We start from the raw sequence: 13,261 nt of genomic DNA, 5'->3' as shown, positions 1-13,261 counted from the left end.
TAAATTAATTGGTGTATATATTTATATGTTTAATAATAGTTTTAAAAAATACGATTGTGCTTCACTCTCCGGTGTTTCGGTTTCACTGGTGCCCCTGTTCACTGGTGACTTCTGCCACAAGCCGTTAGTAGCAGCTGTTTCAAGTAAGACAAACACTATGATTCTTAAATGGAAATGTGATTAAACAAGGTTCACCAGGACAGCTACGGATGTTGGTCAGGTCTTTACCGTCTGCAGTGAAAAGGGGTTCCTCGAGGAAGCCAGCCGCCATTTAAAGGGCTGTTTTTCTGGTGCCATACTAGTTTTGCTGGGCTGCTTTCACCTGTGTTGCCTCTGTGTCCAAATACTGGTCAAATATTAATTTCTCCTCTTTCTCTTTTTCCCTGGCTGTCTTGTATACTGTGTGCATGTGTGGATGCTCGCATGTGCATTCTCGCTCTCTCAATGGGTGTTGCGTTCTCTCTCTCTCTCTCTCGCTCTGTGTGTGTGTGTGTGTGTGTGTGTGTGTGTGTGTGTGTGTGTGTGTGTGTGTGTGTGTGTGTGTGTGTGTGTGTGTGTGTGTGTGTGTGTGTGTGTGTGTGTGTGTGTGTGTGTGTGTGTGTGTGTGTGGATTTCACAGTATATTATTGCCACTTTGTTCATTTGATAAGTTTGAAGCTTTGTTTCTAGAAATATTCCAAGTGGTAGACCTACACTCAAACAATACCCAGACTGATGTTAGATGTTTATTAATTCATCATTTTTACCAAAAAATAAAAAATAGTCTTGGAATTTACATATAGTCTCTGTGTGAGAGGTAAGATATTTACTCCATTGTCGACTGTCTGGAGTCCCGTGTTGCGCCGTCCTTCAGGGCTGACATGGCCCTTGGCCATCTGCTAGCACACTGCTAACCCCCACTGATAGTTTAGGGCTGTCAGTTGATTAAAAGTCTGTTAATAAATCAATGTCAAGTGATTTTAGTGATCTGCTCGAGATAATTGGAGCTATCATTTGGACAAAATCTTTAAATTAGTTATTAGTAGGGGTATACCTTACCTTATACAGGTAACGGACCTCTATTTACCACAAAAGATTAAATAGTGAGGTACAAATCAATCACATGACTTTCTATTTTTGTTAAATATGCCTCTCTGTCATATTTGCAGAAAGCTTTATTTGAGGTGGCAGGAAATTACTTTTACACTTCATATCAGATGTAGGTTGTAATGTTGCGTTATCTGTAATTACTCAGGGTTTTTCTCAACATATTTGATGTGTATTGACGAGGATAACATGACAGCACTGTAATAATCCTCAATGTGTGTGACACATGAGGCTGGAATTCTTCTTCCCTGCGACTTGAACATGTTTTGTTCTCGATGCTTTAAAACCTTCCTTCACAGAGCAGAACACGGTGCACAGGCCACTTCACTCTGGTTGTCAGTGTCAGAAGAATCACAAGATTTAGACAATAGTAGCTTATTTGAATATCGGTAAAAAGCATTGTGTGCTACATCAGAACCCAACAGACACCTCAGCAAATGTGCTTTATATGTGTGACAGACAGCAAGGACTTCTTTGCCTCAGTGCACACGCACTCTCAAAGGTCAGAGTTCATCCTCCACAGCTGTGCAGATGGAGATCTATTCTCCTACAGGATGGATTAGACATCTGTTTGTTTTCAGTTGCTTTATTACTGAGCTGGATTTGACTGTGCAGCCACTTGTCTTCATTCATTCTCCAGATTATCTTCCTTTGCAATCATGTGTGACAGTGGACTGTGGGGGGGGGGGGGGAGTTCCAGCTGACGTTGGTCAATGTGTACAGTTTGTTTTTCTCACTGTGTGTGTGTGTGTGTGTGTGTGTGTGTGTGTGTGTGTGTGTGTGTGTGTGTGTGTGTGTGTGTGTGTGTGTGTGTGTTGTCCACAGTATGGGAGAAGCCCCCTGCACTTGGCAGCCTACAAAGGCCACATCAAGGTGGTGCATGTCCTGCTCAAAGCTGGCTGCGATGTGGACATCCAAGATGATGTGAGTGGACTTCACTGCCTCTGGGCTGCCTGGGACACGAGGAGCTGCCTCCCTTTCTGGCCTCATGTGGATCTTTCACTGATTCTTTCTACCTCAAATATCTATGTAATATCATGGCCCCCACTGGCCTCGAGTGGGACGTTCTGGATTGCCCCTTGGTGGCTGTGCCGTCAGGACACAAGCCCCTCTCCCCTGCAGATTGTGATCACTCAGATCTGTGGCTGCACCAAATTCACTCTCTGTGGTCAGTGACCTCAGCAACAGGCTGCAGCAGGTCCTCCAGGAAGGGTGGAGCTGGAGGTGCAACCTGAAGCAGGAGGAGGAATGGAGGCAGGCTGTGAATCAGCCTGGAAGATCAGGGAGAGTGAAGGAGGTTAGCTGAACCTCCTCGAGGCTTTCCCCTCAAACAGCTCCACCTCTCCACGGCTGGACTCTCAGTAGCCCTCCTGCTTCTCTGCTGGGCCCGCTCTCCCTTTCCCTCGCAGAGAAATCCTTTTTCATGGCTCTTTTCTCACGGTCCTCATGTCAAAGCTGAACCTACAGAGTGTCACTCAGCATTAATCTGCTCCATGTGCAGCCATTCCACATACGGCTGAGCGTAAATGTGCTTATACGCTTCTACAAACCGCCGCGGCCTTTGAGATTAACCGACATTATAATATCAACCCTATCGCTGCTTAATTTAGCAATCCATGCTGCACTCACTCAACATGTTTTGGGGGATGGGAATCTTAATAGCTTCTAAAATCAATGAGTATTCTTTTGAGTTTCCTCAGGAGGACAAATGTTTCGTCCCACACCTTCTCAGCAATAAATAGCAGAATATTCATAATGTCCATCTTCTGTACTGCGTTATTCGCACATTCACAGAGGGCTACCAACAAAACTGGATGGGGCCAGCAGTCCACCACAGGCTAAACAGAGACACACGCACACACAACTATGATGAGTATTCGTCTAACACATCCATCTCTCCATTCATCCACTTCCAGTCAGCAGGAATACAAACATTATCCCTTCAAACCAAACTGACCCTCTGCCTGCTGAAAATCTTGTTCCTCCATAGATAGACGTCATCATGTCACATGGTTACTCATTAAAATGGGACAATTATTCATCAAATTTTAAACCTCGTAAATAATTGTAATTTCTTTTGAGCTGCAAGATTTTTATAATGTGTCATGATCCTTGCTGGTCTCATTTTGTGTTCCACAGTCTTTGTTGCGGTTCTGTACAGTGTGTGCATGTGTGTGTGTTTTCAGGGGGATCAGACGGCGCTACACCGAGCTGCTGTGGTGGGAAACAACGACGTTATCAGCGCTCTCATACAGGAGGGCTGCGCACTGGACAGGCAGGACAAGGTGCATATACACACACACACACACACACACACAGGAACGACAGAGAGAGAGAGAGAGAGAGAGAGAGAGAGAGAGAGAGAGAGAGAGAGAGGGGTGGAGGGAGTGTGTGTGTGAGACGTGTGATGGAACTACAAAACAAGATGGCGGATCACAAGAAACTACATTCCAATGGAGGTTATCAGAGAGCAGGAAGTCTGTCCTGGGTCTCCACCATGTGCTGGAGAACAATGGAACATGGAAGCTAGTCTTTAGCGTCTGCTTCCTGTGTGTCTCTGCTAAAGGACCATTTCTAGAATGACTTGATGTGAATGAGACTTGTTTTGTAAAACGTCAGGAGTCGTCAGATGGTGTTCAGTTACGGTGTGATGTTGTCTTTGATGTGATATGTGTAGGATTGTGAGTTAACTAGTTAGTAAAGCAAAGATTAGCATGCAGACCCTGTGTCTGTGGCAGAGCTAACGTTGGTTTACAGGTTGATAACTCAGGATTCAGGAGCCGTCCTTCTTTACAGCTCCTGGTTGTTCCTTTTGTCCAGACTGAGGAGCTGGTCGCTCAGGTCTGTGATGGTTTTCCTGCTGGTTGAGGAAAACACAAAGAAGTTCTGTGAAGCGTCGTTTCCCTGGTCCGTCCTGGAGGAACTGGTTGGTTTTCCTGGTTGATGGGAGATCAGACTCTGGGTGCTGGTCTCTGGACCAGGGGAAGGTTTGACCCTCGTGGTGGGTCAGCAGAGGAGTTGAGGAGTGAAGGCCCTGGTTGCAGGCCTCTGGTGTTAGCTGTATGCTAACGCTGGGTGAGTTGACTCCAGCAACCCTCCTCTATTGAAGAACAGGAGCAAAAGCCTTATGTGAGAGGAGCAGCTCGGACCCAGCTCCTCCCTGGTGTTCACCGGGGAAGACTCGGGGCAAGACTCCCTTGAGGACTCTCTTCCAAAGGCTTTTGGTTGAAGGTTGGGGGATTCAAAGGTGTGAAATCCTGAGAGCCTCAACCAATCAGTGACTGGCTGAGTGCATGGGGGGAAAGTGTCTTTTGAGCAGAAAGCGGGGGAGGATTTGCATGGGTCTGCAGTGGCAAAAGGTCCCCCCCCCCCCCACTGGGTGTGATGGTCAATCACATTCCTGGTTCCAAATTCATGTCATGACTGTGTATCATGACAAATGAAAATTGTCTTTCCCTAGAAATGAACAATCTTTCTGTGGTCTTGTGAGATCCCAACAGTCAGTTTGACATTGGGGGTGTGCTTCCAAATGACTTTGTGTGAAACTTTGTGATGAAGTGAAATAACAGAATGAGGATTTTGCTGAAAGTTTGACATTTTAGTATGTCTGCTGAATAATCACTGACTTCTGTTTCAGTGAAACTCACCTGGGTCTGACGGTTTGGTCAGTTTGTGAATATTAGTTTTCGCTGAGCTTCTTTGTAGAAGTGACTTTGTAGTAGAAATGTCAGTAATGACAGCTCAAGTGTATCTGCAGTAGTTCAAGGTCCTTCCTTATAGAAACCAAGCTGGAGCTCTAGTATCTCAAAATAAAATGATGTTAATAATCTCATTAACCCTGCACAGGATGGATTGATTGATTGATTGATTGATTGACAGGTGGCCAGACATTAATAATGACACTCTGTGGTTCTTCCTCCTGTCAGGATGGAAACACGGCACTCCACGAGGTGTCCTGGCATGGCTTCAGTCAGTCCGTCAAACTGTTGGTGAAGGCTGGAGCCAACGTTCACGCCAAAAACAAGGTGATTCACTGCTCTTCTCCTGCTTCAATGTTGCAAATATGTGTTTTCCGGCCATTTACTCATTAACAACTCTTAGAGTAATTGAGTAATTACTCAAAAGTTAATAAATGATCAAAATAATTTATTAATGAAAAATTTTTAATTTGAAGAAAATTTTTATTTATCAAATAATAATGAATCGGGGCACCACCAGCTAAACTGGAAATAGCTTATACCAAAATATCAGTCTTGTTTGTATAAAGGTTATTTAAGTTAGTTAATATTCCTGTGTAAATATAACAATCTTAAATAACAGGGAAGGTGTGAGATTCGAGCGCAGACTGTTACAAACCAGTGAATTGTCAACGATAAATACACAATAATTACCAGGAATCCATCAATTCAGCTAAAAGGCGTTTATTAACAAAAATGTATAAATTCATAAATAAGTCAGAAATAATATATTAAACCAACACAATCAAGTAACAAACGTCATCTAACACGGAGATCTAATCTATCGCTTCTAAAGATGACGTTTGTTACTCGATTGTGTTGGTTTAATAAATAATTCCTGAATTATTTATGAATTAATACATTTTTGTTAATAAATGCCTGTTAGCTGAATTGATCGTTTCCTGGTAATTATTGTGTATTTATTGTTGACAATTCACTGGTTTGTAACAGTCTGCGCTCGAATCTCACACCTTCCTTGTTATTTAACATTGGTATATTTACACAGGAATATTAACTAACTTAAATAACCTTTTTACAAACGAGACTGATATTTTGGTATTAGCTATTTCCAGTTTAGCTGGTGGTGCCCCGATTTCATTATTATTTGATAAATAATCAAATTAATAATTTTTCATTAATAAATTATTTTGGATAATTTATTCAATTACTCTAGGAGTTGCTAATGGGTAAATGACTGCTTACTTTCAGTAATCTATTACTTACAGTAATTTTACTGCTAATTACCAACCATGAATCCCAACAGCTCCGTTAACGGTGGAAAAAGAACCAGTTCTTTGGCGGTGCTCATTTAAGAACTGGCCCTGAACAAACTCCGGGTTGTTTCTGGTGGAAAAGCTCTATGAATGTCTTCTGTCTGTCTCTGCAGGCAGGAAACATGGCTCTGCACCTCTCATGTCAGAATGGTCATGCTCAGAGCGCCAGGGTTCTGCTCCTGGGGGGATCCTGGCCTGACAACAAGAACCGCGTAAGTCCTTCAGCTTCCAACTGACGTCTGATCAGAGCGTCTGCAAGACGAGAGCCAAACACAACACATTCTGCTCACATGTTACAAAAATGTCAATAGTTTAATTTGAGGCAGATTTAAGGAACTTCTATAGTCCTGCTTTCTGCCAAACTTGTGGTCTTTGTGTTCCTGTGAGGTTTTTGTTGGCGCAGCAGACAGACTCCCTCAGATGCTCCTCAAAGCTTCGGCCATGCAGGACTTTAGGTTGTATTGCTTGGTTGTGTTTGGACCATTGTCATTTATTGGTTTTTCCCAGGAATCTCTCTTTACTGGCAGTCAACAAAATAAAATCAATTCCTGGTTTTGACATTGACTTTAGGTTGCAAACTGTATATTGACATAACTTATCCACTGATCTTCCCGGTTGAGAGAAACAGTCACAATTCTACAAAATGGAAAGACGGACATTCTCCCTAAGACTCTGTGGTAACAGACAAGGAGTTTCCAAAGTAACTTACAATCTGTTATCATTACTTCCAGTCTTTTATAGAAGTATGTTAACACTATGTTCAGGGCAGCCCGGTTTGCCCGAAACATAGCGTGCCGAGGGATTTGGGGGAATTCTGAGGAAGGTCTGACACGTTTTTCTCGTTCTGTCAAAGCTTTCTTCGTATGAAATGTAGACGTTTGAAGTATGTTTATGCCACAAATGGCCACCAAAAGGGAAGATAATCATTGTGTCACCCTTCCTCAAAGCAGTTAGAGGTGATACACATCTCAGGTACTTTTCAATCCGGAGAATAGAACAAAATGCAAATTTAGAAGTCAAAACATGTCGCTGGCATTTATTTAGCAACAACACAAACCAAATCACATTTCATATTCTTTTATATCCACTTTGATTCATTTCTTTCCCCTTTTTCATACTGTCCTTTCAGTTCGGAAAATGTCTGTGTGATTCACTTTCTTTCCAAAACAGAATTCTGAAATAAATAAATAAAATGTTGGGATCAGAGCTCTGATAAAAGAACAAACGAAATCAAATGGAAAACAAACGTTCATCTACCCGGTTAGTCTGTTTTTTTCTCCTCCCTTGGAAGGGCGTGGTGAGATTTCAGGGCTTGTCTGCGCGATGGATGGAAGAGACGCAGGATTAATTGGTCCTCTGATGAGACTCATTCATCCTCTGCTTGTCCACTGCCGTTCTTTACATCCATCGGCGCCGCACCGAGTGAAATCAGGCGACCGAGTGAAATCAGGCTGTCCTTCTCGCATTGGAATCATGTACACAAGAAAACCACCGGAGAACAAGATACATAATCAGTAAATCCTCAGCACACAAGTGGATTCTTCTCACCACCTCCTTTGGAAATGACTAAAGCACAGTACATGGCTGGGTGTGGCGGAGGGGGAGGTTACGGTATGGCAGAGTGCACCCAGGACCATCTCTGTCTCTGGTCCCACACAGGAAGCTCAAATGTAGGCGGAGTTGTGAACGACTCAGACGCTAGCAAAGAACACGAAGCGGCCGTCAAGTCCTTCTCTTGTGACTCAGGTTAAACGTTGTCATTGTGAACAGCAGCGTCCGGCTCCTGCTGAAGCTCCGCCTCCTGACAGGAGCCACACAACATGACGTCTTTCACACACACACACACACACACACACACACACACACACACACACACACACACACACACACACACACACACACACACACACACACACACACACACACACACACACTACTAAAGAGAGAGAAATCAAGAAATCCTATCTTTTATTAAAGATTATCAATAGAAAATAAAGCGAATGCAGAGAGTCCATTCATTTGTTGGCATAAACATGTTTCAACAGTTTATTAATACACTTTATTTATTTAAACTGCTCTTTTTAGTAAACCGAGCTAAAAGAACCAGATCTCCTAAAAGAGCTATTCGTCGACGTTATTAACTGTCTGAAAGCCTAACACAGTCAATCAGAGTCTTTTTTAATCCTCGATTGCTGTTGGATGTCTGAAATTCTGAATGTTTTGATTTCTAGAGCAACTTTAATGATTTTTATATAAATATAAGGAATCCTCTCCAGCCCACCAGACTGCCTGTCATCCTAAAACTCACTTGTTTTTCTTCCAGAAAGCCAGTTCATTGGTTTCATTAAGTGCTTGTAATTTGACACCACCATCATATAAGAAACACCGTAGAAATAAACTCTTCTCCCAGTGACACAGAATTGTGCAAACCAGTGCTTTGGAGCGTCGGGAGTCCCGTAGACGAGTGATTCACTTCAGTTGTTTTGTGTCCAGTTGTTTAATTTAAGCTGTAGATATCTGATAGAACATAGAGAAAAGCCAAACTCTGAACACTGCTTTTCGCTCATGCAGCGTTTGAGTTATCTTGACTGTGGTGACGGTTCCAGGCTGGAGACTCCTGCCTGCATGTGGCAGCTCGTTACAACCATGTGGCTGTGATCCGCATCCTGCTGGGAGCTTTCTGCTCCGTGTCGGAGAAAAACCTGGTGAGTTCCTCACTGCAAAGGAAAAGAAGTATGACACAGTCTCTAACAGTCCCAATCATCACTTTGGACGTTTTCACTTTCTCCTCCAATATATCCTCGTATCAATCTGTCCGACACAAATCTTCAGACCTCATCAGAGATCTGAGTTTAATGTGTTATCGTTACTCACTTTAAGAGGAATCTTTCATCACTTTCAAATCCTGTTTCTGTCGTTTACTGATTAAAACAGTGTTTGCATTACGTGTTTCCATGTTTTCAGTGTGTGACTTTCTCTTGCTGCCGTGCAGGTCGGAGACTCTCCACTGCATGTGGCGGCGGCCCTGAACCACAGGAAGACTGTCCGCCTGCTGCTGGAGGCCGGAGCCGATCCCCGCATCGGCAACACCGTCAGTCCCTTCCTCAGTGTCTGTACATCACTATTGCTATAGTGCTGAGGATTTCCACTATTAGGACTGCGTGTCACCATGTGGTCCTCTTGCTCTTTTCCTCAAACAAACTAGATCTAGCACATTGAAAGGCTTTTGATCAGTGAGGAGAAATCCTTCATTTGTATCCTTTAAGTTTCCCACTTCAGATTCATATTTAATGGTGCTCAGTAACTGATCTCAGTTAACTTGCAAAGGTTATCTGGCTTATCTGTGGGTGTAAACCAGGTTATCTGGAGAAAACCCACACACACGCAGGGAGAACATGTAAACTCCACACAGTAAGGCCTTGGCCGGTATTTGAAGTCCATCGATCTTCTTACAAGAGTGATATACAATGATGACATCAGGTTGAATAATCTCTGTTCTGTACAGGAAAACAACGACACAAATAAGATTCATTAATATGTCTGAATTTTCCACAAGTTCAGCACAAGAGTCAAAAGTTTTAAAATAGATAAAGACTGCATAAACTTCAATAGTAAAAACAAACAATTCCCTTAAAAACATCATCAAGTCATGAGTTACTGTGAGCTGCATTGAAATTGTCTTTATTCCTGTATGTATGATATGTAAGTAATCAGTTTTCAAGTGTGTTTTTTTATCTTGTTTTGCTGGCTGCCTGACACTGCCGGGGTGTCTGTTGTGTTTGTGCAGGCCGGTCAGACGGCTCTGGATCAGGCCCGAGAACACAACAACCCACAAGTGGCTCTGCTGCTCACCAAAGCTCCTCAGGTACAACTGGACTTCAGCACACAGCTTCTGTCAGGGAAACACTGTCAGGATCCACAATCAACTGTGTGTGTGTGTGTGTGTGTGTGTGTGTGTGTGTGTGTGTGTGTGTGTGTGTGTGTGTGTGTGTGTGTGTGTGTGTGTGTGTGTGTGTGTGTGTGTGTGTGTGTGTGTGTGTGTGTGTGTGTGTGTGTGTGTGTTTCAGATGCAGAGTTTTGTGCGTGGCAGGAGTGTGAGGAAGAGGAGGGACAAGCTGAAGGCGGAGGGTCGAGCTCAGTCGGTGCCCAGAGAGGAGATGTTTCCCTTTAAGGTACAACAGTAAACTGCCAGGACCGTTTGTAGAATTGTAAAAAAAAAAAAAAAAAAGAAAGAAGAAAAAAAGAGTTTTCTGAGGGAATTTCAGACGATTTAATTAGATTATCAGGACATTTTGGTGGTTTTTATTATATTTTACACATCCATCCATTTCCTGCTGCTTACCCGGCCGGGTCGCGGAGGCGGCAGTCCGAGCAGAGTGGCCCAGACTTCCCTCGCCCCAGACACTTCCTGCCGTCGACTGCCACCCAGTCCACACTGCACCGGCCCCTACGGCAGCCTCAGTGGGTGGGGGGCCCACAGGAGGACGAGGAGGAGGGGCCCGCTTCGTCCCTTCAGACTGAACCCTCCACCAGGCACTCGCAAACGAGGCCCCACCCCAGGCCTGGCTCCAGGGTGGCCCCGGCTGCACCTCACCGGGTTAGCTGAACAAAACTATTCATTGTAATTAATTTAAGAAAATTGTGCAATCATTAGTAAAAACATTTTAATCAATTGACAGCACTAATAACAATATATAATATATATATGACAATCAAGTATGGACCTCTTTGTGGAAACTGAAAGCATCCTGTGGAGGTTCAGAAAGGAGAGAATAACTACAATTGATGGCTCGTCTGAAGACAGAAGACACGGTGCTTCGTCTTCGTCTGGAGTTGGCGGAATTGCTTGTCAGTGACACAGGGGGAAGATTTTGATGGATTCAGTGATGTGGGATGAGATCGGGAACTTGGGGACCTTGCTTAGCAATAACCTGCTTGTTGGACTTGTTTTATTATGTTAATTCAGATTTTTCAGCCTCCAAGGGGTTTTCTGTATGTTTACAAGTACCGGACATATTCAACCTGGGGTTCTGTGTGATAACAAGCAACTCGTTAACAGTGTTGGTCCTGGAATCCCTGCTGTCCTTCAAGCAGTCCTCCCCCAAGGAAACAGGCTGCAAGAACAATGGGGAGATAATAAAACAGCAGGGGGGAGGACAGATCCTGAGGGCCACAAGGGGGAGGACAGATCCTGAGGGCCACAAGGGGGGAGGACAGACCCTGAGGACCACAAGGGGGAGGACGCGGCACAGAGCTGCACCGATGCACCAGGACACAGAGCCCTCAGCTTTCTGCTCAAACACCGGAGCAGCCACCCGGCAGCTCTGCGCCGGAACACGGAGGCTCCGAGTGTCTCTTTGCATCGTGTCCGCAGTCTGTCCTCGCATCACACCTTCTGCTGACCACCGGCAGTGTGAACGCAATGCGTCGCTAATGGAGGCATGGACACCGAGCTTTCTGTTCAAATGCGATGCAGCGGCACTGACCACGGTTGAACAGAACGCTGACCGCCGCTGCATCGTGTTTGAACAGAAAACTCAGACGCGATGCAAAGACAGACCCGGCACGGCGCACTGGCATCGAGGATGCAGAAAGCTCCGACACGATGCAAAGTCCCGAGCCCCGGTCTCCTCCTGCCTCACATCTGCTCTTTCATGACCAACATGAAAGTTGAGCAGCAGAGAAAAGAAAAAAAACAACCAGTGCAAATCTGACCACACTAACAACAGAGGACTCATCCAGCCGACATATTAAAATATTGAGGGCGTGTAGTAAATCACTGACCAATCAGCAGACGGCTCGTCAAACTCAGATCCGTTCCATGGTCCTGGTACCCTGATGGAGTGGGAGTGGAAAAGCGACCGCCTTTGGAGAGGAGTTGTTACTGGAAAATCACAAATTCTTGTGGTGGAAACCCGAACTGTAACGGACTGTACTTGTCCATTCCCGCAGTTTTTGTGAGGTGGAAGCTGGGCTTTAAACTCCGGTGTTACAGTGATGATTCTGCCCCGGTGAGACTGTTTGCTCCAAGCGTCCCCTGCACATGCACGTGATGGACGTCGCCGAGTAACCGCTGCGTCCCCAGAAAGAGCCATTCGAGCGCCTCGAGTGGTTGCATGGGTCATCGCAATCTCATTGCAATCTCATTGCATTCTCCCCCCAGTGGTCGTCACGGTCACCCCCCCCCCCCCCGAACCAGATGCCTGCCTCCCTCTGGCGTCCGTTCATGATCATTACACCCACTCACACTGACCCTCCAAGGTCCACCTGGTGGACACTCATGGTCATTACATCTAGGAGTTGTTAATGATTGAATGATATTTTACTTCCAGTAATAATTAAAATTTTTCATAAATTACTTCCAGTGATTTATTACTTTCAATAATCTATTACTTACATTACCTACAGTCATTTTAATGCTAATAACCAACCATAAATCTCAACCACAGTGAAAGACACCCATTCAACCTCTGTGTGCTTTTCACGGTTTGAAAAGTGAAATAGATTTCCAACTAAATGTGACTCACAGTCCAGAGCAACTTGCGGTGTTTTTTTCCTCTTTGTGGCATTTTTTCCAATGTGACCTATACTCATGAGTAATTCTTCTTCTTTTTTTTTTTTTTGTAAAAAAAAGACATTTTTAAATACATTACAGTCATTCCAATGTGCTTCTATAGAGAAAATAGAAAAGCCCAACATATCCACATGAGCAAGCAGGTGTGTTTGCGACTGTGGAAAGGAAAAACTCCCCCCAACAGGGAGAAACCAAAGTACGGTAATTATGATACACCTGGTTCTTCTGTTTGGTGACAAACTAATACAATTATTTATTTAAGTTGTTATTTTAAATTGATAGTGTCTGCTTCTTCAACGGGCACAGCTGGGACAAGGTGGCTGAGCTTGAGATCGGAAATGCAGGAAAAGCTGTGTTGAAGTTTCCTGTCCTCCTGTTTCCTGCAGGACAGTGCTTCAGCTGCCGACGATTCCCAGGGCAGCGAGCAGCTGGCGTGCCAACGCACCGACGCCCCGGAGTCCAACAGCAGGAGGCCGAAGAGCAGGAAGCAGAAAGAAAAGGTGGGACGGGGAGGAAGAGGAGGAGGAGGAGGAGGAGGAGGATGGAAGTGAGGCCTTATGATCCTTCTACCTTTTCAGGTTTAAAGCAGG

The 13,261-nt window shown here is 44.5% G+C and overlaps 1 protein-coding gene across 3 annotated transcripts in view; it reads left to right on the top strand.

Moving 5' to 3' along the window:
* Positions 1-13,261, top strand: part of ankrd6b (ankyrin repeat domain 6b) — a gene marked incomplete at its 3' end in the record, with an annotated part of 51,402 nt that overhangs the window by 26,414 nt on the left and 11,727 nt on the right. For all 3 annotated transcript variants that reach the window (XM_080514128.1, XM_080514126.1, XM_080514127.1), the window contains exons 3-11: positions 1,912-2,010; positions 3,273-3,371; positions 5,013-5,111; positions 6,211-6,309; positions 8,704-8,802; positions 9,090-9,188; positions 9,885-9,962; positions 10,165-10,269; positions 13,058-13,171. In XM_080514128.1, the coding sequence (XP_080370254.1) occupies positions 1,912-2,010; positions 3,273-3,371; positions 5,013-5,111; positions 6,211-6,309; positions 8,704-8,802; positions 9,090-9,188; positions 9,885-9,962; positions 10,165-10,269; positions 13,058-13,171 (891 nt within the window). The remainder of the gene's footprint in view (positions 1-1,911; positions 2,011-3,272; positions 3,372-5,012; positions 5,112-6,210; positions 6,310-8,703; positions 8,803-9,089; positions 9,189-9,884; positions 9,963-10,164; positions 10,270-13,057; positions 13,172-13,261) is intronic.

Source organism: Blennius ocellaris (genome assembly GCF_963422515.1).
Source record: "Blennius ocellaris genome assembly, chromosome: 18".
Lineage (NCBI taxonomy): Eukaryota > Metazoa > Chordata > Actinopteri > Blenniiformes > Blenniidae > Blennius > Blennius ocellaris.
The sequence above is the reverse complement of the archived record's forward strand: the minus strand, read 5'-3'. Positions and strand labels throughout refer to the sequence as shown.